The 24,355-nt window shown below is 37.4% G+C and overlaps 1 protein-coding gene across 2 annotated transcripts in view; it reads right to left on the bottom strand.

Moving 5' to 3' along the window:
- RECK (reversion inducing cysteine rich protein with kazal motifs) overlaps positions 1 to 24,355 on the bottom strand; it is a 46,091-nt gene that overhangs the window by 3,057 nt on the left and 18,679 nt on the right. Inside the window, exons 1-14 of one of the 2 annotated variants that reach the window (XM_042044309.1) lie at positions 19,705 to 20,111; positions 17,457 to 17,490; positions 16,416 to 16,613; positions 15,780 to 16,047; positions 14,149 to 14,328; positions 12,980 to 13,192; positions 12,056 to 12,192; positions 11,438 to 11,578; positions 9,372 to 9,560; positions 6,499 to 6,621; positions 5,837 to 6,008; positions 3,583 to 3,775; positions 2,193 to 2,403; positions 875 to 948 (exon numbers count right to left, since the gene is read on the bottom strand). In XM_042044309.1, the coding sequence (XP_041900243.1) occupies positions 875 to 948; positions 2,193 to 2,403; positions 3,583 to 3,775; positions 5,837 to 6,008; positions 6,499 to 6,621; positions 9,372 to 9,560; positions 11,438 to 11,578; positions 12,056 to 12,192; positions 12,980 to 13,192; positions 14,149 to 14,328; positions 15,780 to 16,047; positions 16,416 to 16,613; position 17,457 (2,100 nt within the window). In that variant the 5' untranslated portion in view covers positions 17,458 to 17,490; positions 19,705 to 20,111. Of the gene's footprint in view, positions 1 to 874; positions 949 to 2,192; positions 2,404 to 3,582; positions 3,776 to 5,836; positions 6,009 to 6,498; positions 6,622 to 9,371; positions 9,561 to 11,437; positions 11,579 to 12,055; positions 12,193 to 12,979; positions 13,193 to 14,148; positions 14,329 to 15,779; positions 16,048 to 16,415; positions 16,614 to 17,456; positions 17,491 to 19,704; positions 20,112 to 24,355 lie in introns of those variants that run through there. The other variant, XM_042044308.1, reaches the window with a different exon arrangement.

Raw genomic sequence — 24,355 nt, forward strand, 5'->3', positions numbered from 1 at the left:
AAAAAAAGAAAAGAAAAGAAAAAAGAAAAGAAAAGAAAAGAAAAGAAAAGAAAAGATTTACTTCTTGTATTAACCATGGTTTTGCTATGTGTTGTCCTCCACCTTTGTGGTTAGTATGTCTATGTATTACGTACCTCAAAATAATGTAAATGGTTATGTGCTCCCATGCTGGGACACAAGGGGCAGAGCAGCCCTAGATTTATAGAACTCTAGTATTTGAAGTAGTTTTTTCTCACATGAACCAGCTGTCTGACCTAAAAAAGGCAGACATTACAACCCAGGTATTAGGGTGCTTAGTAGGTGAGAGGAGAGCAGTTATCACCAACTACTTCAATAAGACCAATACATTTCTTTAACTAGAAAGTCTTCTTCTAACAAATGAAAAATTCTTCTTCACAGTCACATGTATGAACTGAGAAGCTGCAGTAGCCACTGTGTCCCTGGTACCATTAGAGATGACAACTGGACAGCATTCCAGGATGCAGTCAGGACCTAACAGACACTGTTAACTCAGCAAAATTGGTCAGCACATGCACACAGCACCTACAAACACAAAATCTGAGAGGTGAGCAGTGGAATCATAGATGCTGTTCCCATATAACTTGTCTGCACTGTTACAAGTCATATAAACTACAAACCAGAGTCTGCTTGTTTGTGCCTACTCTAATTCTGTTTTGCTTTGCATTGTAATTCAAGTTATGTCTCAGATAAAGAAATAAAGGAAAGTATAAGCAGTATAAAGAAAAACTCCAACAATCAAAAATAACTACTAAAAAATAATGGCTTTTATAACATGTTAACCTTCCAGGAGAAAGTGCACAGTAACTTGACTTTTCATATACCATTTAATATTAGGCATGATTAAACTGTTTACCCTTGCAAAATTATCCAGCTTGTCTTTGTCATATAAGATTCTCAGCATTCCAGCACATAGTGGACAGCAGGCTCCTATGTGAATTAAAAAAATATCAGTAATAAAAACAAGTCGTCTTTTAAGTAAGCAGGAGTCAAAATTTGAATATTAACTGAGAATGAAAATAGCAAAACTACCAAAGCAAAATAAATGTTTCAATTTGACAGCAGAATTGCACGTTTTTTTAATATTGAAAACATTTATAATGCAAAATCAGTCACCTTTCAACACACATATCCTACGATTAGCATGAAGCAACAAGATGAATTTTCTTTCCTTTTAAGACCCTTCCTTCATTACTGTAAGCTTAAAAAGTGGAGGCACTGTGTGTACCACAAGCCAAGATTTTGTATGGATGCATGCATATTAACTACAGAAATGATGGATTTCAAGAGCTGATATAGCCAGGACATGACAGAAGCATTATGCACATTGCAAGCATTAATTTGTGCAGTTACACCATGTTGGAGCTTAGAATCTTTAGATAACAAGGCAGAAAAACTGCTTGTCTGACAGATGTCGTATTTCTACTGTTTTCCTCACCATGTCAGAAACCAAAGAGATAATATTTCAACTTTCTATCCATGCCTGTGTATTAAATTCACTCTCCAACTTATATGTAATTCACATTCACAGAGTGACTTTTACAGTACTAAATGTTATTACAAAGCATGAAGACCCTTTTTCAAAGGGGGTGAGAAATGAGAAAAATGAATAAAACTCTTTAAGAACAGAGCTTTCCTTGCTCTGTGTATTACCTGTGATTAGTTATTGTTTCATAAAGGAAGCACTTGTGAAAACAATAAAAAACTGGTTCAAACCAGCACACTGCAAAACTACTCCTGCTGTCTTCCACAGTGCTGTGAATACATCTGGTATTTTACTCTGTCTTCTAATTAAATACCGCCCTTCTGGGAACCCTGCGTTGATGACAGCTCAGCATTCCACTGTGGTATCTGTGCTGCTGCTTCCGAAAAATTACTCACCAGATTCCTAGAGGCATCCGACCCTGGACACCACAGACCTCATCTGTTTCTCCCAAACCCATCCCAGTTGCCAGTCTCTAAAGACTGAAGGAGCATGACTCCTAAAGCCAAGGCCCTTCCAATTCAGGTTTACTCATCTGAGTCCTGACAGTGGCTTGTTCTAGCCCTAAGTAGAGTCACTATTCGTGCTTTCTCTTAGTGTAACATTTTAAAGCCTAGGTTTTGTTCCAAGTATCGCCCTATTTATACTCAGAGCCTGGAGACTCTCCCCTCTCTGCAGTGAGCTTCCCCACCTGGCGCGATGACGGGCTTGCAGCCCATGGCAGAGAGCTGGGGACACTTGACGAAGGCGCACTCGGAGTGGAAGCCATAGTCGGAGAGCACGCCCACGGCCTGGCAGGGCCCGTGGTAGTCCACGGCCACGCGGTCGGAGTAGGCGGCACAGACGCTGCCGTAGGTCTCCCCGTTGTGCCCACACACAGGCTCCACCGACCTGCAGAATGGCTGAAACACACACAATGCTTGCAACATCAATTCAGCCGTGCTGCAGGAATGTCAGAGCAGTTTCAACATGAGGAAAACCAAAGTTCATGGGAATTCACTGCTAATATTGTCCAATGTTTGAAAAAGGAGGAAATCCAGAGGAAATAACCTGCGAGTTTATGAACAGGCCATAAATGAAAAGGGTAAGTACTTCAAAAAGGTGACAGAGTCTGAGAAATGTACAAGAAAACATGTTTCAGAAACCAACAACTTTTGTTCTGTGCTAATGCTTAAATAAAAGGACCATATTTAAATCAACTTATTAAATCAATGAAAATCATTGTAATTTCACTATACCTTAAAATATTCTATTAATAAAATTAATTTGTTAACAACTCATTAGTAAATTATTAATTCATCTTAGTGTGGTTTTGTGTGCTTAAAATTTAGTGTGCATGCACATGTATATCTAACACATTATTATATATTTTTATATATTACTTATTTACCTGTATTACTTACATTTGTGTATGTGTTATTGTAAGGTGACAGAAGCAGCTTGTCTAACACCACCGTAGAGAGCGGTGGGATGGAAAAACTAAACCTAATCCTAATCCTTCTCAAGGATTAATATGAAGACTAATCCAATGCAGACTCACTAGGAAAGTATTACAGACTGCCTAGTCTATAAATAGATCCTGAGCAATGAACTTGGTAAACCTGGGGCACAATCACACAAAAAGCTAAAGACTTTCTATGGCTGGGCATAATTTTATATTTAGGCACGTTAAAATTGGTAAGAATTAGCATTTAAGTAACCAAGGAACTGCACTAATTACTGCAAACACACCTTAGTGCAAGCTTTAATAGCATATATAGGAAGATATAAATATCAAGAGTATGACCCCAAAGAAAGCATAAGTAGAGCTTTTGATTGGTTTTGAGACAACTGTTAACTAAAGCAGAGAAACACTTAACAAAATTCTGAAGATTGTGAGAGTATTTTTTATACTAGTTAAAATTAAAATTTTAAATGACTACTTTCTATTAGAACATTTTATAAGCTATAAACCTCAAACAGAATACTTCAAAAAGACCTAAGCAAACGAACAATATTGAAAAGAAGAAAAATAAAAATTGTTAAGTTGAACACTAAGGAACAAAGAAGATTTGACATTCATTGCTAGAATCACTTCCTACCTGGCATGGTCCTCGGTATGCTAAACTTTTTCCTTTTTGGTACAAAGTACACAAGTTAGTGTATTCCACATTGTCTGTGTCACAAACAGGATCCCGTGTCTGGTCACAATTTAACTGCCTTGGCACACATTCATGCTGGCTACATTCGAACTTCTCAAAACTGGTCAAGCAAACTTGTTTCTTTGGTATGCACCTGCAGAAAGTAATAATAATTTCATATCGTGTCATAGGATTTATTTAAGTCTCAAAATACTCAGGGAAAATATTTACAGTGAAATTTTCTCCAGTGCTTTAGAGCTAACTGTGTTTCAGCAGAGCTGCAGGAAATACAAATGATGAAACACTCTGAATAGGCCCAGTTCAGATCTCATCACAAACCTGGAACAGTTTCACACCACATTTACTCGATGTGTGTGAACACAACTACAGTTATCACTAACATTTATCTTTTACCAAGTATTTTTCAAGGGATTATTGAGAAAGGCTTGGATAAACTTCTCACCTACTCCCACACTTCATTTTGTAAATGAATATTAAGAACAGCTAGGCTAGAGAAAATATGGAAACAGTGAGCAAGAGGAAAAGATTGTATTGCAGAGGTCTAGTCTCTCCCTTCTCTGAGAAAGGGGTGAAAACAAGACCTACAAGATTATATGGTTTCAATTACAAATATCTAATTGGATTCTAGCTTTGTAGGTTCAAAATATTGGACAACATCCCATCTAGGGGATGACTGCAAACAAACAGAAAAATCTCACATACACACTTCCTTGGCATCGATTCCTTCGCAGCCTTCACAGACAAGTACAGATAGAAATTCTTTCCCCTTTGTGTTAAACATGTACCTTCCATGACCTTATCTGCAAAACATCTGGCATTGGCCCTGCAAGGCCTCCCTCTGCTAGAGAAATGCCAGCCTATGCAGTCTGATGAACAGCCTGATGAAAGGTCTCATGGCCTTTTTGGACAACCCCCTCCTCCTATAAATGACAGCAGTGCTGCTACCACTGGATTATGCACAATGTGTTCTTATTCTCTCTAAGAGCTGCGCTCCCATGCGTTACAGATATGCCTTTAATACTAGGGCAGGCTCGGAAATTCTGAGATTTAAACCCTTCACAAGCGGAATGTAAGATCCTAAACAGATTCCAAGTGCATCGGGGGCATTTTCAGATGAGCATGTTCAATTTGAGCTATATTATCAAACTGACCCAGAAAAATGTATTGTGTACAGTCCTTTACTGAAACTACAAGTTGAGGTTCTGAGCATAATGGTATTTTGAAAAACAGGAAAGCCTCTCTGTACTCTCCAAATTTCAAACAAAAAGTAAAAAATACTTATCCACAATGCAGCTTTGAAATTCCAATTTTGAATGCCATAATGGCTGTTACAGCTACAAAACTACAGTGTTTTCTCAGTATTTTTCTGCATCATGGCATTTTAAGTACAGAAAAAGGAAAAAACCCTAAAACCGCTACAATCAGCTTTCATGAAAGTGCAATATTACACAACTTATTTTGATGGCTTTCTTTCAAAACAGAAAAATGCAGTAATTCAAAGGAGACTGCAGTATTGCACAACACTGAGAAAATTGAAGACAGAGACCAATATTGTGAGCCACAGACTTTGATCTCTGTAAGAAAGGTCAGATTTTCTTTTCGCCTGACACTAGTACAAAGCATATTTTTGTTTTAATGTATTTGTCTATGCAGATTTTGCTTTTCTTGATATTGAAAATCCAGAGATTGTACAGACATAGTTTTCACAAGATTTCAGTCTAAGAAAAAAACTGGTGATTGGTATTTTCCTATTTTAGAGACAAAAAGCACAGATTATTGACTGAATAAGCAAGACTGACTCCAAGTCTTGAATTCTGATGTGGGTCTTCTTTGTAAACTGCTAAAAGAAGGTGTGAAACAAAGTAGTAAAGTGACAGTTATTGCCATTTCGACAAAATTTGCTTCTCCCACTTTTGAAAGTGTACATCAAGTCTCTTTTATGGCTGAACTGAGATCTGCATAATGAATTTAATTGACATAGCACTACAAAAATGGAACCAAAAACTGGCAGTAATTACAGTCCAATATTACTAACTATGATAAATAAAAAGCAGCTACTTCAAACAGTTATTTTTATTGGAATAGCCCCAAAGTAGAATGTTACTACAATATACAACATATTCAAAGAACACATAAATCTGCTTTATGAGTTGATGAAGCCAAAGAAAAGCTTAAAAACATATTCTGCTTTTACCTTTGATTTTTATTACAAGGGTTTGGGTTGCAAGGATCCTTGGAAATACACGATCCGAATTCAAACTGGTTGTCCTGGAGGCCAATGCAGCGAGCTATGCACGCGCTGGGATACGTGCGCCCGTTCTGGCCACAGACTGGGACAAACTGGTCCACACAGTTACAGGGCAAACCTGCAAGAGCAACACACAGAACAGGGACTGGCTGCACACTCACCTTCTATGACACAAGATACACAAAGGGTCACTGAGCATCTCTGCCTTCCAGCAAAGTGCCCTTAGCCCTTTCCTCCCACCTGTCATTTAGCAATGCTGGAGCACACAGGCACTTACAAGGAGCAGGAAGGGAAGTTTGTGTCTGGCCTCTTTGCTCATTCTACTCAGCTTTCTTTTCCCCTGAACTCCTTATCTCTCATCCCCAGTGTACCCTGTCTCTACTTATTTTTACGTACTACATGCGGTTTTATTTTTCAGTACTGATTTTCTTTTTTAAAGTATGTGCTTTTCCTGCAGTGCAGGTTGGACATGAGAAAAAGAAATAGTTAAAAAAACGTAGTAATAACAAATTATCAAGTGTTTTCCATTAATACTGTAGAAAGAATTTAGTTGATAATCCCTGCTCTAAAAATACTCAACTTACAGTTTTCATGGTTTGCAAAGTTACCTGTAAACTTCCGACGTTCGTCCTCTGAACTGTGCTCAGTTAGACACTGACGTGTAGAACAAATCAAGTTTCCAGCAAAACAGGAACAGACATTGCAATCTATATTAAAGGACGTTCCATGGCCTTAAAATAAATTAAGTAAATACATACAATTAATGCAAATACACCAGAAGACTACATATTCATATATACTACACAGAAATTGCATTCTCATTAACTGTTTCTGTAATTTCCCTTATTCAATATATTTTCCCACTGAAACTTCCATCTTTTTTCTTTTTTTTTTTTAGATTTCAAGTTTTGCTTTATTCACTTAAAGGGAAAGTCTGTTCACATGTGGTTTTGATTAATTAGTTAACCTGGGAAGCAAGCACTTTGTCCTTTCAAAGCCTGCATAAATTAGGTTTTCTGTTGTATTTTTTTAAAGAACAATAAATTCTGGCTAGCATGTTTCATGTTTTCTTAAAGGTAAAGCTTTTGTAAAGACACATTCTTCTCCTAAATTAAATTTACCTAGGACTGCTAAAGTTCTAGACATAGTCTCACACAAAGCACATTCGTGTTTGTCAAGAGGTAAAAGTGCCAATGCTTCATTCCAGCCCTCATTGGATTGGAACGTATTTTATAAGTCAGTAACATTTTTACACCTGAATCTAAGAATCAAACTGCAAACTTAGGGGATTCTTCTTCAATTTAGCAACTCCAGTTCAGTTTTTTGAACTGTCCATATGACTGCCCTTCACTGTGATGTATGTTTTGTATAAAATCAATTCATGTTGATGAGAGAGTCTGATCTATCCATAACCAAACTGGTTATCAAAGACTACCAACAAATACATAGCTCCTGAGGAAGACATAATAGTAATCATGCCTTACAAAATAAGGTAATTCCCTCTAATCTCTCTTCAAGAGATTGAGATTGAAAATTAGAATTTTTGATAAAACATTGCATAGGCACAAGGAAACCCCTCAGCACTGGAGTAATTCAGAAGAGGTGCTCAGAGACAAATGAGGGCAGAACAAGAGGCGGTGAGAAAGCCTCTGTAGCACAAGAACCTCACTACACCACAGTACTACTCAAAGGACCAAGGAATTTGCCAGCAGGGAAGAAGAGGTTAGATGGTAATGCCAAACACAGGATCTCAGGTACCCGATCTTCAGAGTACGTGACTTAGGATCCACCTGAAAACTTTACAAGGCTATTGTCTTTCACTGTCAAAGAGTGCACACAGCAACCTGTCCTTATCAGTAATCATTTCATTAGCTGGAGTCAACTCACAACACAAAAAACCCCAGCATAATTTAAAATATTCAGTGTTGTTTTCTTTATAGAGATTGGTTTTAAAAAAAACAGTCCAGATTTTATGTCCAACTGATACAGAAACCAATTAAATATAGTTATTGCAAAATGTTTACATGGTGACCATGAACTTTTAATTCTTTGTTTTCAATGCATTGCCTAACAGATTTGGAACCTAGTAATTTTTATCTTTTATTACATAAAACCTTAATCGCCACAAACACTTCATGAGTCACTGGCAAATGAGAGGAACCTGTCTGGTTTTGGGGTTGTGGTAGTTTATTTGCTTGTTTTTAAATGGACAGCACTTATTGAATACCTACAGCAGGGTAGGTATTCAACACATATTGTTGAATGGTTATCAGAACAAGTGAGGGCTGTACACTGTGCAACCATAAAATACAAATACAGCATCAGATATTTTTGTGATTATTTTCACCAGTAGTCTGAACAACTGCAAGTTTTCTTGGATAGAATGGTCCATAAAAAGTTACAGTCACCATTTAAAACCTGTATTTGCTAACAACTGTATCTTAAAAGTATCTACTTTCTCCAGATACTTTCTACAACTGTCCACCAAATATATTGTTAATGTTAAGATGTTTTCAGTGTTCTGCTTCCATGAACAAATAGTACCAATTTTGGAAAAAAAAAAGGAAAGAAAAAAATTAATCCTTATTACCTATGCCAAGTTTAACTCTACACAGAGAGCTGCCATGGTGAGGAAGACTTTAAAGAATCACAGTGTTCAATACACCTTTATCATCATTATGTTGCTTACATGTTTATTTTTAGGCATATGTTAGCCCCATTGATGAATATCTTAAACTGTAATTCTTATTTAATGTTGAGATTGTGCAAAACTTACTAGGGGATGTTTAGTGGAAGGACCAAAGATAAGGAAAAGGAGGAATTAAGACGAATCAAGCAGGAAGATGTGTAGGAAAGCAAAGGGAAGAGGGGAAAAAGGGAATGGTTCAGTGTTGACAGGCAGCTGGACAGTCTGTCTTTCTCACTGAACCCTGCACTTGATCACCACAACCTATCCTACATTTTTATCCAATCCTATTTTTAACCTTTTAAGGTGTGTGCTTCCTACTCTGAGTATGTGCATGAGTACTAACAAACCTTAAGCTGGATGAACCAATAAGTAGGGTAAGAGGTCTTCGTGCCAACCACTGGAGTGGAAACACAGACCTTGGGAGTTCATGGGTCCAGATGCCACAAGCCACTGGAAGGAAGAAAAAATACCCCCCAACAAATCCAAAACAACCCCCCCAAACCATTTGGAGCTAGTAAAGAAACCACCCCATGCTAAAAAGAAATGGTGTACTGAGAATACCCTGCACACAGGACTGTGATTGACTGAGACAGACACAGTTCAGTACCGATTTCAACAATGGAACCCCCCAGCACATGTAAGACTTAACCCGGTATTAAATATAGGGATGTAATCATCAGCTTTTGTATTTTCTGGTAGACTCTGAATTCAGACCCTCTGTGTCTTTTCACATAGCTCAAAATTCATTAGGTAAGGAGCACGTGCTGGATACATCACTGCTCTATTACTTACTTTTTCTTTGTCCTCCAACAATGCATGATTTCTGGAGGTCAACACAATGCATTTCCATACAGTTCTCCAGCAATCCACTGTGTCCACAGGTACAAATCTTGTAACACCCAACATCACCAGCTGAGGATGGAACTTGGATAAGTGTGCCTTGACGGACAATAAAATCGGAGGCTTCTCCCAGTTTGCAGCCTGCATACAAGGAAAAATTTTAGCTCGTAAGTAGTGAACACATGGGCAAGTGCCACTACTGAAATTAATTACTACTCTGACTTGCAAAAAACATAAGGTGTTCTTGAGCAGCCTTACTCTTGCCCTTAAAACAAATTCATCCATTTCACAGAGGCAACAAGTAGTAAAAATAGAAGATACTTGATCGAGACAAAGTTCTGAAGTACCTGTAAAGATGTTACTTTTGAGAAATAGACTTGAAATTCCAGTAATTCTCAAATATTTTAATTTTTCAGCTCTGCAGTAGTATGAAACATGTTATATGTCAAATACTGCACATGCTTCACTCTCTCCAATACAGGATTTGAATTAAAGGGTCTCACAAGCAAAGCCCAGTCATTCCCCTCTCTCACATATTTTATTGTGCCTTTCTTCCCTACTTGTACCTCCTAAATGAACACTGAAGGATTCTTACAAGTAGATGTGAAGAGGGAAGAAAGGGAGAAAAAGCAGGAAAAGTGGATTTAAAAAAGAAAGAATGGAAAAGAAAATAAAATTGTTTTTAAAATTGCAAGGAAAAATAATAAAATAAATAACAGATTGAACTAACCCTACAAGGGGTGAACTGCAACAAGCCCCCTGAAACTTTCAGCCAATAAAAAGACTGAATTAAAACACCAAAGTAACTTTCCGACCTTCAGAGGAAGCAAATTATCTCTTCAAAAGCTCTGTGTGAGCTTGTTTTCAGATGACTTTGAATGACTTTTGTGGCAAGTGAAGGCAATATAAGCTCTATAGTAATAAGGCTCAGCTTTCCAGGAAAACAAAAATATTTTGTAAGGGTCATAGAAGCATAACCAAAACAATATCCCTAGGCTCACGCAAAGAATGAGCTGAAGCCAATCCTCACTTTTAAAAGAGCACAAGTAGAGCAGATGTATGAGTGAAGCAAAACCCAGCTTTCCTCCTTTTAATTAGGAACCACTGGGGAAACGGCTGATCAGCCACAGAACTGCTGGAAGAAAAGAGGCTCGGGGAACTGATATTAGACAGCTATGGCAATGTTCTCTATCACCTCCTCTAGAAAGGAGGCTGATCCATGCAATTCAGTGTAAAAATCAGTGTTGCTCTCACTTGCTCAGTCACACACATGCTCAAGTGGTCACCAAATGCACACTTTCTGCTCTGCTTCAAGAAGCACAGCTGACCCCTCGAGTCACTGAATGACAGCTTCTGCTTTAAAGGAAAGGGAAAAACTACCAGTGCCCAGGGCAGAACAATGAGGGGGTTGTAGAAGCTGGACATTTCAGAGCCTCACACCTCTTTTGGTAGGTTTGATCCTTGTTATTAACACCACACAACCCTGCCATTTCAAAGTTAGGTACCTGAAACTTGTTCTGCATGAGGCTCTCTCCCCAGTCAGCTCACGTTTACGCACGGTGCAGAGGTTAGACAACACCAGTGTTCTAAAAGAGCAGCTCCCAAATGACCATGAATGCCTTTCTGGTGAGGTGCAACCACATTAAAAGTGTCACTGAAGGGAGCAGAAGCGCCGTTGGCTGCATGTCCAGACGTGTTTGGTGGGAAGGGCTGGCCATCGGGTCAGTGGGAGGGGAGCTGTGGCACTGTGCATCTCTTGGTTCCCCTTGGTTGTATTCCTCTCTTTTTGTTATCTCTCTTTTCATCATCAGAGCCATCACAACTATTATTATTAACTTTATTTCAGTGACTAAACTGCTCCTCCCCAGGCCAGAGGGGGAAGTGAGCGAGGGCTGTGTGGTACTCAGGTGCCAGCTGGGTTAAACTGTGGCACAGCAATCCACTTTAAAACCTTCAACAGCATTTCAATGACATATTGACCAGCAAAGTCCAGTAAAGAGAAGCCCAAAAAACCTTACCTGGCACACACAAATATGGAAGACACAGCTCTCCAGACTGACATCCTTTTCTATTTACTTCACATAGCTGATTAGCTGCACATGGATTTGGATTACATGGATGCGTAACATCTTCTACAATGTTGCCTAAAGAACTTGGGCCTGAAAACAGAATATATATCATCTATACTGATTTTAATGAGGTTTAATTTTTTTCAGCTAAGCATGGCATTTCTTATGTCCAGTAAAATCATGTTTTTGACAATTCTGTGAATTTTTTTTACTTTAATTATAGATGTAGAAGGTTGATATGACCAGGTAGTTAATGTATTTCAATAGTTTAATCCTCAGTCCTGGAAATAATGACCCAGATGATCCTTCACATGCAAAATGTATTTCCTCTATCTTGTCTGCCCAATAATTTTCTTGCCACATATGCCCAATACAAGAAGGAATAGAAGCAATGAACTATGGCAACTTCAAAATTCCAATTTTCTCTAATACACTAAATAAAATGCCACAAATTCAATACAACTTTCTTAAAAAAAAAAAAAAAAAAAAGAAGAGTATTTAAAGTAATGACAAGCATTTAAAGTCTCCTGGTTTCTAATTTTGCTGCACAGGTATGTTACTACTTACTCAGGTAAGTATCCAAAGGTATACAGTTCTCCAGGTCATCTGTTGGAGACAAGAGCTCACAAATACTCTCAGCTGAGTGGCCTTCAGGGAATTTATTATGATCTCCACACTTCTTCAGTATTTCCACACAATCTGATCTACAGATAAATAAAGAGACAGAACTTCATGAAGACTACTTGAAGAAAAAAGGTCTTGTATGAAAAAGATTTCTCTCTATGTTATTCCCTTCCCTGAATCCACAACTCTCCCGATCTGCCTCATAGCAGAGTGTTTATATATATATATATATATACACACACACACATATATATATATACACATATGCTATATTTTACATAGGAGGGAGGAATAAATTTGTGACACAAAGACAGAAACTACTGCTGACACTACTCCTCTTTGACTTTGGGCTTGGTGATCTTCATTTTCTGTGGCATCATATGCATGCGTCTTCCAAGACCAAGCATTTCCTTGATTTACTGATGTCTAATATGGGTTGAACTCTACCTCACTACCTGCACTACTAACTGCTCTTTTTTCTATCCAATCCCCAATTTCAAAATTTACTAAAAAAAAATAAACCTTAATTTTTTTCAGACCTTTCTGTCAGCTGAAAGCCATCAGTAGATCCCAAAACCAAAAAGAGGAAAGGTTTAAGACACCACAGAGAGCCAAAAAAACCTTTCAATAAACCTTTTTTATCCCACTTTACAATGCAAGCATATACATCCATCTCATTAATAGGCAAATACCTTCATTTACAGCGATGGAGATTCAAGCAATGGCAACCATGCAATTTCATATTCCTTCCATGTTTGCCTTGCTATGTTTTCCTAACAGAGCAAACATAGTCCTAAAGCTTTTTGATTTTCATTAAAATCCTTAGTAGAACCTCTAAATTGCTTTTTGTTTTCCCCAAGTACTTACTTGCAGATAATACTTCCTCTGGATTTGCTGTGACAAGGTTTAATCTGCAGGGAACAGGCAATTGCCTTCCACATTTCTGGTTGGCATTTTTTAATATCAAGCACAGGAATATTTATGAATGGCATCTTAATACTCCCTTTTTCCCATAGCTTCATGTCATTCATGGCTCCCTGGTCTGACTGAGTATTGCAGCTTCTAAAAAGTTCTGTTGGTCTTAAAAGAAGAAGGTAAGATATAGCATGTATAAAAGAAAAAGAAAGTACCACACATTTTTCCATTTCCTAATTCCGTAAGAATTCTACATCCTTCATATGGCTTGATTCTTGTGATATACAAGAAATTAATCCCTCCCACAGTTAAACAAGATCGGAATCAATTTGAAATCTGTTTTTGAGCTCTTTAAGACTCAAGGCTGAAACTCCCTTCTCACCTCTATCTCTTAAGATCAAATGTCACTTAAATATTTCTTACCTGAAGTTGACTTAAGAGCAAATATCTTAGATAGCCCAAATATATATGTAAATGTTTCTTGGTGAATCACTAATGCAAGTTGATTTATCATTTATATTTAGCCAGGCTTGGGATACTACTACTCATATAGCACTCATGCCACTACATACTATTTAAAAAAAAAAAAAAAAAAAAAAAAAAAAAAAGCCAGTGATCTCTAACAGCTAACAAAATTTAGATTTTTTTTTTAAACTCCAACTGTAACCTTGCAATTACTTTCAGACACCACTTTTAAATAATCTTGTCCTATAGAGTACAAACCCACAGAAACATCTCTGTAAGAAAGGGATTCTGAAAATGAGTAACATGTAAATTTAACAAACACTTTTACCTTATTTATAATACACAACATTCCAGTAACCATGACTTACTTGTCTATACAGTAAGACAGAGGAATATGTAGAGATAATAATACACTGTGACATTTTACAAGTTCATGGGTTAACTTTTATTCTTATAAGTTTTGTTACATCTGTTGCTAAATACATTTCCAAAAGTTCATTCTAAAGAAAAACTACTTATTTTCAAATTAACTGAAACCATATTTGCAGAAAGAAAGCTACATACAATCTCAAAATAAGTCTGAAAAACATTTCATTTTATTTTTGAAATCAAAGCATAGGAATTCCTTTATAAAATATTCAGTGTCTCTCTCCTACCTGTTATTAAAATTAGTGCAGTAAGTAAGATTTCTACAGCCCAGCTGACAAGGTTCTCGTACATCTGCTAAACAGGTCAACATGGAAACTTCAACTGCATTATACTCACAAAAGCGATCAAATTCTTGCCAGCTCTGTGAATTGCCCCAGCTCGTGCTATAAAGTTTAGTGCAGAGCTCTCTGAAAACAAACAAACAAACAAATATAGAGATGAAGAAAACAAAATTAAAAGAACAACAATTCAGATATAGCCCATCACTTCTTTGCAGCTCACAATAGCCTCCAGTCACCGCAGAGGATTGTGTTAGAGCCCACAAAGTCTGCAAGGGTACCCAAAATAGCCCATTTTGCTTAAGAATGTCAGCAAAACTTTAAGGTAGTAAGACTGAAAGACTTCAGGATATAAAACTGCAATAGCCAATAAAAATGTAACAGCTGGAAAGCTGAACTTACAACTTTGAGGTGAAAACTATCCCAGCTAATTTTACTTGTAATAAATCTAAGCTGACATCACAATGAACAACTTCTAATCCCATCCTTCAGCTTCAAATCACACTTTCTCCTCCTACAGAAATGACTGTCAAACAAAAATGCATTCCTTCTTTTGCCCTGATGTTTGAAACAGGGATACTGTTTGCTGCTTTTGTTTGAGATGTTTCTTGGTGTCAGCAATACGCAGCTCACTTTGTTCACAGCAATATCCTACAAGCTACAACTGTTCCCATCCCAAGGTATGGAACGACACTGTACTATTAGATACAGTACTTTCTTGCCTATTGAAAACTTGAGAGAAGGATCCATTTTTAGAACTCATTGTCAAAGCATGGAACTAAAAGGTACTTTTATCAGCTTCCTGTGCTACCACGTTCTAAGAAATAATGTAACTCCAGGGCTCTACTACTAAACTCATTAAAGATCCAGCTGCATTCAGGAGCTGTTGTTACTGGAAACTTTGATATAAAAGGAAATAACAGCTCAAAAATGTTTGTGACTTATTTATACATATTGATGCATTTAAAATGCAATCATCATCTATTTTTAAAGTGGACAGAAAACCACCCTAGACTAAAAATGCCTCAATAATTTGCAAGCATGCAACAATTTGCTGAAAACCTTTGTTTTTCTAAATGCCAGAATAGTTAGTTCCCTTATTTAATTACTAAATAACCTAAGTTATTTTTCACTGACAAAAACCAGAAGAGCATCGTATAAGGAATACTGCTAAGGTTTTAACATGAAGCAACCAGGCACTTGAGAGTTTGTGCAGTTCATTGTCCTCTAGTCTCTCTTTAGCATCTTGTTAAGACCTCTTAACCAGAGACTGCAATATTGGCTATTATGACCACAAGTATGGTACAGGTTTCATTAAATTACTGTGTCTGCTATAGTAAGCCAGTGCTAAGTGTGAGAAAAGGTTGATTCCTGTTATCAAACAGTATGTTTTAAGATACAAAGTATGGGACAGAATAGATTACCCAACAGATTACGATCTGATTACCTAAACCTGTATTTTTTCTAAGAATTCCAGAACGTTTTATTTGATGTATGTAGCAAGATTCAAGCGAAGGCCTGAAATAAGACAAATTCTTAAGTACTTTTACAATTGGAAATGAGGTTAGAGAGATACTGACCTACATGTGGAAGAATTTGCTTTGGAACAGCAATGGAGCTTAGCTCCATCAAGGCCTGTTGAAGGTGGGGGGTGCACAGTGACTCCTGGGTGAACAGATCTGGAACTCTCAAGAAAACATTGCCAAAGTGGGTCCTGAGGGAGAGGCATGGTTTTACAGCCTTCTATAAGTCCATCAACAATTTCAAGCTCAGTTTTCATTGACATAAGAATTCTTTTACAAGCAGCCTGACAGGCATAGTCTTCTGCTCTATCACAGCAATACAAACCTGTTAACAAAATAGTTAATGGTCAAGCACAAAACAACATTGAAGATGTACAACATAACAGCCCTGAGAAATAAAAGTGCTGTAAGGTGGATTCTTCTCCTCTGAAGAACCTCAAATAACATTCTCCTAAACACATACAGAAACAACTCTGGAAAAAAACTACAAAACCAATATATAAAAATAAAAAGTAAGTAAAAATCAATAAAGCACCTAAACCCAAAAGTTATCATTATATAAATTCATACAATTACAGTAGTACAATTTATACAACAGCCTTCTACAATAACAGATTTTATATAAAACGTATATGAAGTACGTTTTTAGTATCTTCTATAACTTTCAGTAAAGAAGGATTTATTTGTACTTACTGTCTGTAGGGTTTCTCATTGGATATGACTGTGTGTAGTTATTCACGCAGTGTATAAGCTGAGGGCTAATAGATGCACAGTAATTTTCAACTGCTTTAATTTGTGAAGGACCAGGAGAGGAGTCTGTCCGAAAAATTGCTTGGCAATATTCCCGGCAGTTGGTGTGGTGACCCGCATAGCTGCAACAGACTGACCCCACTGGGGAAGCAAACAAACAAAACAAACAAACAACAGAAAATCTATGGGTTCCTGTGCAGAGAAAGGACGAGATGAGCATGTCTGTACAACACAAGGATGCTCAAGGAAAAAAAAAAAAAAAAAAGAAATTCTACGTGCTATTGAAATATCTCTGTCTAGAGAATGACTGGAAATATCTGTAACTAGCCAAACTACATTTGTTTGTCTGGCAGGAGAAAAAAGTCAGTACTAAAGCCGCCTTGAACTCAAGTTCAAGACATGAGCAAGCCAGCTGAATCTCATTTTCAGCTGTTTTGTTCTTACTTTAGGTAACCAGACGTGTCCAATAATTGAATTATTACAGAAATACTACTAATAAACAAACAAACAAGAGTAGTATCATTCAAAAAACCCAGACAGACGGTACTGCGATTCACCCAATTTTGCTGTGTTGTTAAATACATATAGTAGTTCTTGAGAACAACTTCTACTAGAATTAATTCTGAGACACTGATTTCATTTTATATAAACATATATCAGGCAACAGAACACTTGCAGGGTTCTTAAAAATTTCAACTACGCATTTAATTTTGCTACTTAGCATGCATCAAATGAACAAGCAGAAGAAAAAGATGACAGAAAAGACTAATAGAGATACACAAATTAAGAACTGATATTAACTATACTAACAGCCCTGATTCCTTTATTACTTGAGTAAGGCAATTTACTCATATGGTTTTTCCTTATATGGATCTGAAATCCATGTGTTTGTGTATATGCTCACCCACAGAACCTCTTATAGTTTAGACAAAAAAATGAATGATACAAAAGAAAAGCAAACCAAACTATTTGTTATATACTTACTTTCATTTCTGTTAATACAACTAAAGAGAGCATTCTGAAATCAAAACAAAAGCAGTGTTACAAGCCAGAAAACTTCAAATAAATATTTAAGTATCCAGTCATTTGTTATAATGAGCCAATAAATCTTTGGTATTATTTGCTTCCATTAGATTGCATTAAAACAAAACCACTATACAAACAGTGAAACCAGGAAATTAAAAGATCAAGGGTCACCAACGTTCTGTGTGCACTCATAACAAAATAGATAAATATTCAAGCAAACAAGTAAATTGGAAGACTTTCCTGGACTAACTTAGAAACAGGGTAAACTGCTATAATAAAAAAAAGTCCCAACATTTTGGGACACCCTAAGGGCAATGATTTTAAAGATTCTATGTAGAAAAAAAGAATTCTGCACAGATGGATACATGCAGATAGTATATCTCAACAAAAGAACTCCGCGACAACAAACCTTAAAAGCTAAAGCATGCAACCAACTCCCTCAAACTGCAGCTGAAAGGCACAGCTGGGGGATTTACATGCTAAATGACAGAAGAAGGGAAACACACACACCCTGCTTGTTTGTTTCAGAGGTCTCTAATCTGCAGATCAGTCATGGAATGCTTTGGGTTAGAGGGGACCTTAAGATTCATGTACTCACAACCCCCTGCCACGGGCAGAGACACCTTCCACTAGAACAGGTTGCTCAGAGCCCCATCCAACCTGGCCTTGAACACTTTCAGGGATGGGGCATCATCCACAGCTTCTCTGGGCAACTTGTCCCAGTGCCTCACGACCCTCATCATAAAAAATTTCTTCACTGTATCTGGTTTAAAACTACCCTCTTTAAGTTTACAGTCATTAACCTGTGTCCTATAGTGACAAGCCCTGCCAAAAAGTTTATTCCCAGCTTTCTTGTAGGCCCCCTCTGGGCACCAGAAGGTGCTATAAGGTATCCCTGTATCCTTTTGTTCTCCAGACTCTCTCAGCCTGTCTTCACAGTAGAGGTGCTCCATCTCTCTTTGTGGCTCTTCTCTGGACTCATTCCAACAGGTCCACATCTTTCCTGTGCTGAGGACTCCACACCTGGATGCAGCACTCCAGGTGAGGTCTCACCAGAGCAGAGGGGCAGAATCCCCTTCCTCACAACTACTGAACTCTTGCCAAAACAACCACAGTCTTCCCCACACTGAGTAAGCACACTTCCCATTAAAAAAAATGGATACTGAATATAAGCTGTCTGGAACTCTATGAAAAGATGAAGTCATGAGGTTAAAATTCCAAAACGTAGTTGCCAATTATAAAGACTTTAAAATTATATGATTGTGAAAAAAGAGAAATTTTGTAGGAACCCAGAGTGCCGAGAGGATTTCTCTGCCTGTTTTTAAGGGTTCTTACCCCCCTGAACAACACTGTTTTAGCCTCCAACCTTGGAAAAAATTACCAACGATCCGACAGGAACTAGAAAATACAGTGGTGTGAATTAGGTGATAGATTACTATGTAAGATTGTCACAGGGTGAAAAATTTAGAGGTTTTGGGCTTCTCTTTGTAGTAAATAGGTAACAGTAAAAAATATCAAAATGGAGGATTGTTGTTGTTCTCTAAACCTCCTTCTCCTTCTTCTACTACTCCATGTTCTGCAGTAAAAGTAGTTTGGAATGATTGGATAGAGAATTCCGCAGTTCCTGCCCGTGTTACTGAATAATTGGTAGGAAAGTGAAAATAATGTACGTTTTTAGTAACGATTAGTTAAATTACCTTTAAAAGGCTGAGTAAATCTTGATAATTAGAGACTTCACTCCTGCTTTCTGTGCTCTATGCTGTACCTGGGTCACACTAGTGGCTCTGTTCCTCTGATAAGACTTAATAAACAACTATCTGGCAGCATTGAAACTCAAGGAAAAGTCTCAGTTTATCCTTGAAACTCCTTGCAAGGACTTTTAGAAAATTTTCTCCCATCAGGAGGGATTTGATTTATGGCACGGTTCAGTGTCAAAATTTCAACCTTCTCCACATCTAACTTCTACAACTGTCAGAACACCAGATTATAAAACATGATCAAATACATTAATATTGTGACAAAACACAATCCCCATCCTCATAAAATGTCTGATCTCCATTTCCGCTATCCCTATAATTACACAAATTTGTATTTCACACAGAAGAGAGTACCTAGAGAAGAAAACAGAAACACCATCAGAATGATCCCAAATAATGTGGGATTAAAGTCTTGCTTCAATACAGGAAAGCCCCAGATGTGCTCCTACCTCTAAGACAAGGAAGAGAGCTCAAAATGCAGACCTAGCTTAAGCTCAGTAGTTCACCAGATTCTTCATCTATCTCAGTTACTAGTTATTCACTGCATTGCAGAGAAGTGCGTATCCCAAATAATCTTTGGGCTATTTTTTGTGAAAATCTGTATTGCTGCAAACAGATGAAAATACAAACGTGTTAGGAATTAACTTGATGATTTTATTTTTCCTTTTGTCTTAGATATTGCTTAGTGTGCAGGAATTCGTTCTTCATTCATATTTTCTACTTGCTTTCTTCTGAACACAAGATTTTAAACAGGACAGTCCCAATACTGTAATGAGCAGCATCAAATTGCTTCTGTTAACACTCAGAAATTAATTTAAACCTTGGGTAAGCCATGGCAGATGCGGCAATGAAAGACCCTAAGAGAATAAAAAAATCTAACTTGAAAATATAAGTTATTTTTCCACAAAAAGCAAATATTTATAATTCTAGTGATCACAAATACAGCCACAGGTCTATTGGTACACCTCACACAAAAACTGATAAATCTGCCTTACATAAAATAAAGCCCCAAATCTCATAAACTAGCGATTCAGACATTTTATTTTCATCCCAAAAATATCCTCTACAATATTTCAGTTCTTTCTTCCCAAAAGCACAGATACTGCATTATTTCTCTCAGACTAAGATGAATTTGCAGCAACATTCTTCATTCCAGCAGCAAGTTTTCATCTGATTAACTTTAGACATTCCCCTCTCTCCTGTACATGAACCAAGTCCTGTTACCCATCCATCTCTGTAACACAGATGAGGGACAAGAGAAAATGGAAAAAGAACAGAGAGATGCGGTCACCATCCTACATCTGTAAAGAACAGATTTATACTGTTGCCTAAAGGCTCATGACATTTTTGTAGCACCATATATCCTTCTCTGTGGATGCCAGGCAAAGGTTACCAGAAAGGCCCTGTTCTGATGTGGCCACCTGGTTGCTTTGGGACCTACCACACACATCATCACTCTGCCCCAAAACTGACTATTCTCAGAAGCTGTTGAAAATGAGACTTTTCCGCACCCACCCTGCACTGGAAGGTGGCACACAAACCAGCCAGGCAGAATGAACACCATAACTTTATTAATTAACGCACCGGGACAGTGGAGGCTGCAGGAAAGTCTAAAGTCTGTCTGTCATGATTATACCCAAGTACTTGACCATACTCTTAGCACAAATAGTACTCAGAACCATACGCTAATGCTGCAATGAACTCAGATAAAAACTGTCATGTTATTTAAAAGTTGAATGATACAAAAAAGTGATTCTAAAGAAGTTCATGGATAATAGTGTCTTGCCCTGCTCAGGGGACATAGAAGAAAGGAGAATTTTGAGAAGATTATGGTATCTACTAATGTCCCTCCTCTAAAGAAGGGCTCAAATTGAGACAAAATTATCTTCTCACAGCTATTTTGCACATGAATTTTAATACAGGCAAGAAGTCCTAACCTGGTAATAAATCTTTCTGTATTTTGAAACTACAATTCCACGGACTGCTGAATCGCTGTAATAATCCTCCTATTTCTGTTAAGAGGAGGTGGTCTGGCTTCTCTTTTCCACCTTGTCCCTGTTCCCAGTTGTATAGTCTTGTGTATGCCCTTACACCACCATCTTCTCATGACTTGATCTTTCTCACTAATCCTGCTGAAAATTCATTTTTTTCTCATCCCCTAGGAATTTAAGTCAGTGACATCAACAGGTATAATACTACGTTAGAACAGAATAGAACAAGCTGTTCTTAGACACCATCTTTTAGAAGGACCTGCCAGATGCCAGAAGGAGAGTAAGGCAAGCAAGGGGAGGGAATGTGTGTGGAAAAATGGCAGTTGCAGGAAGGCAGGGGAAGAACTTCAGCTGCACTGAGTTGTTACAGCAACTTGCCATATTTCACAAAACTGTAAGTGTCTGTAGCCACCACAGAATACAGTGCTAGTGAGGGGGCTGACTTTGTTTTTTGCGTAGGTCTGGGTAACTGTTCAGTTTATATGTAACTGTACACACATGAGGGGTATAGCTACACAGATATGAGGGAATCGAAAAAAAGTCTAAAAATAAGTGTCTAACCATCTGTTCGTAAATAAAGCTGTTAACAGCATGAGACAGTCAGTCTGATTTGAATTACTAAGTGTAACTTCTTTTCAGAACACAAGGTTCATGTCCATCTCTACTAAAGTAGTACTCATATTTAAGAAGTCACCAGCTTTTCTGCCCACTCAAGGTTCCTTCTGAATCTTTGAGTGAAGTGGTAGTGAAGAAAGACATAGAAAACAAAGCAAAAGATAAAAGATAGGTATAAGTAAGGAAAAACAAAACCAAACCAGCCAACCAACACAAAAACCAAAAGAGGAGAAAAGTATCTCTTTAAAGGAACAATTAAGCCACCAAGATTTGGGAAAACGATGGTAAAAAGGCAATGTTGTGTACACACAGTCTGATACTCCATTTTCAACTTGTGTTGAATGCTGAATTAAGTGAACGAAGATGGCAATATCAAAATTTCTAAACCACAATGATTTGTTTTACTTGTGCACAAATCCCATCCCTCAGACTTCTCTTTTTTTTTTTAAAACCAGGTGTTTCCAAACCTGGTGATTAAAGCCAGAGAGACCATAAGCAGGAGTAGAAAGTGGCAGGCGGACACCAGCAACACAACACATACGCCTTAAAGGAAAAAAGTCTCAAAGATTTCTTTTTGGTGTTATGGAAATTGAAAAAGGCTATTGAGGTTTATGCAGCAGAGAACATTGTTCAGTGTCCCCTCACCAGAACGCCCCTGAAGGAAGATTTTAGCCAGTACTGCAGGACCTAACTGGTTTCGCTCTTTTTGGAGCTCATCAGCTGCAGGTAACGGCTCAAAACCCAAAAATGCACGCACCCCAACGCCAATAGAGCAGAACATTTTGCTGAAGTAAGAAGTCCTCTGCATTGTGAGGCATGCTTTCATATTATAAGCACATTTTTTCTAAATGGCTGCTTCTTGTGTCTTGAATGAAAAGCAACAGCGAAGCTGTTCTTTCACACCAGAAATTAGGAGTATTTTGCAAAAAACCACAAAAAATTATTTTCCTCCCTAAAAATTTTCATAGTATCTATATTCTACTAACTTTGGCAGAAAAATAAGTTTAGTACTATTGTCTTGGGCAACCCAACCATGACAAATATTTGAATCTAGATGCTATTCAGTTAAGGACATCTTAATTTACAAGTATTACCTACAGTTAACAAATACAATAGCAAAATGCTTAACTCTGTGTAGTTAAGCACAGAAAAGAAAACCCTCTTGATCTCTCCTTGACTTAATTTAATCTTTGAATGTATTGAGAGAAGATAAAAGTCAGAAGGTAACATACTAAAGTTTAGTGGAATCAGCTGAAGTGTCAAATGATGGTGAACATCTGTTAAAAACTTTAAAAACTTGCAGTAATAAACACGTAAGGTCAAGATTTTCCTCAGTTATATAAACCAGTAAAGAATTGAGAACACTTGCACACTGAGGTAGTACAAAATTACTGGAACTCAAATTTTGGCAAGATCATTGAGTGTTCTATCAACCTTCTTTGAACAGCAGAGAATAGAGACAAAAAGCACCAGCAGATGACAGTAACGTTATCTACAATGTGTAATGTATGGTCAGAGTCCATCCTGAATTCATTAAGCAGTACTTCCAGAGGCCACACACAGTCCTGTGCCTTAGGAGTTCATTAAAACTGTTTAGGAACCTTTAGCTAAACAATGTCCTAAACAGTTCCTTGAGTTATTATCTATTGTCTCAGAGTAATCCACACAAACAATTAGATAAGAGCTAAAAACTGATGACTGCATTTTTCAGCAGGGGTAATTAGTAGCCAGCATTCACTAAAAAATCTCAGCATAAAGCAGGATCATATGACCTTAGAAGAAAAAACAAAACCAATACTGTAGCAGAGTGAATACTTTTCCGAATCTCAATTAAAGCACTTGAAGCTGCAGGCACTGCATTTGAAGTTTCTGTGTTTAAAAAACTGTAAAATACCAAAGTGAGATTAGGCTAAAGAGTGCTCAAAACCATGATAGCAAAATTACCTTTAAACAGTCCAGGGACATCAAAAGTGTTCACTATTGTGCATTAAAAGTAGTTCTAAGAGCAGAGGCTAAATAACTGATGACATTTCCAGTTGCATTTCAACTGCTTAGCAGATGTCAGTAGCGCTCAGCTGCAGTAAAGCTCTCACAGTGCCAATTAACAAGAGAAGTTTAAATGTCTTATTTGGAACACATGAAGTAAAAACTGAAGTTCTTAATATTCAGAGAGGTGAACTCACAATATGCAGTGCACAGACTCAAGAGCCGCAATCTAAGGGAAACTTCAGTGCTACCCTTTCCATGCACAGAAGAAAGAAAAGGAATCTTAAACATGGTAATAAAGCCTTTACATCTTATTTTAAGATTAATAAAGTATTTTAAGTTGCTCCTCGAAGCATGTATTCCATGTAGTCTTTTAAAAAATGAACCTCCACTTTACACAAAAATTTTAAAAATACAAAAATCAGAAAATCCTACATACAATCCATACCGTCTCCACTTCTTTTTTCTTCTTCCTTTGACTATTACCTACCTTCTTTTTAGAGGAAGA

This window comes from Corvus kubaryi, unplaced genomic scaffold (genome assembly GCF_017639235.1).
Source record: "Corvus kubaryi isolate FWS band 111438036 unplaced genomic scaffold, C.kubaryi_AGA036_p1.0 37398, whole genome shotgun sequence".
Classification (NCBI taxonomy): Eukaryota; Metazoa; Chordata; class Aves; order Passeriformes; family Corvidae; genus Corvus; species Corvus kubaryi.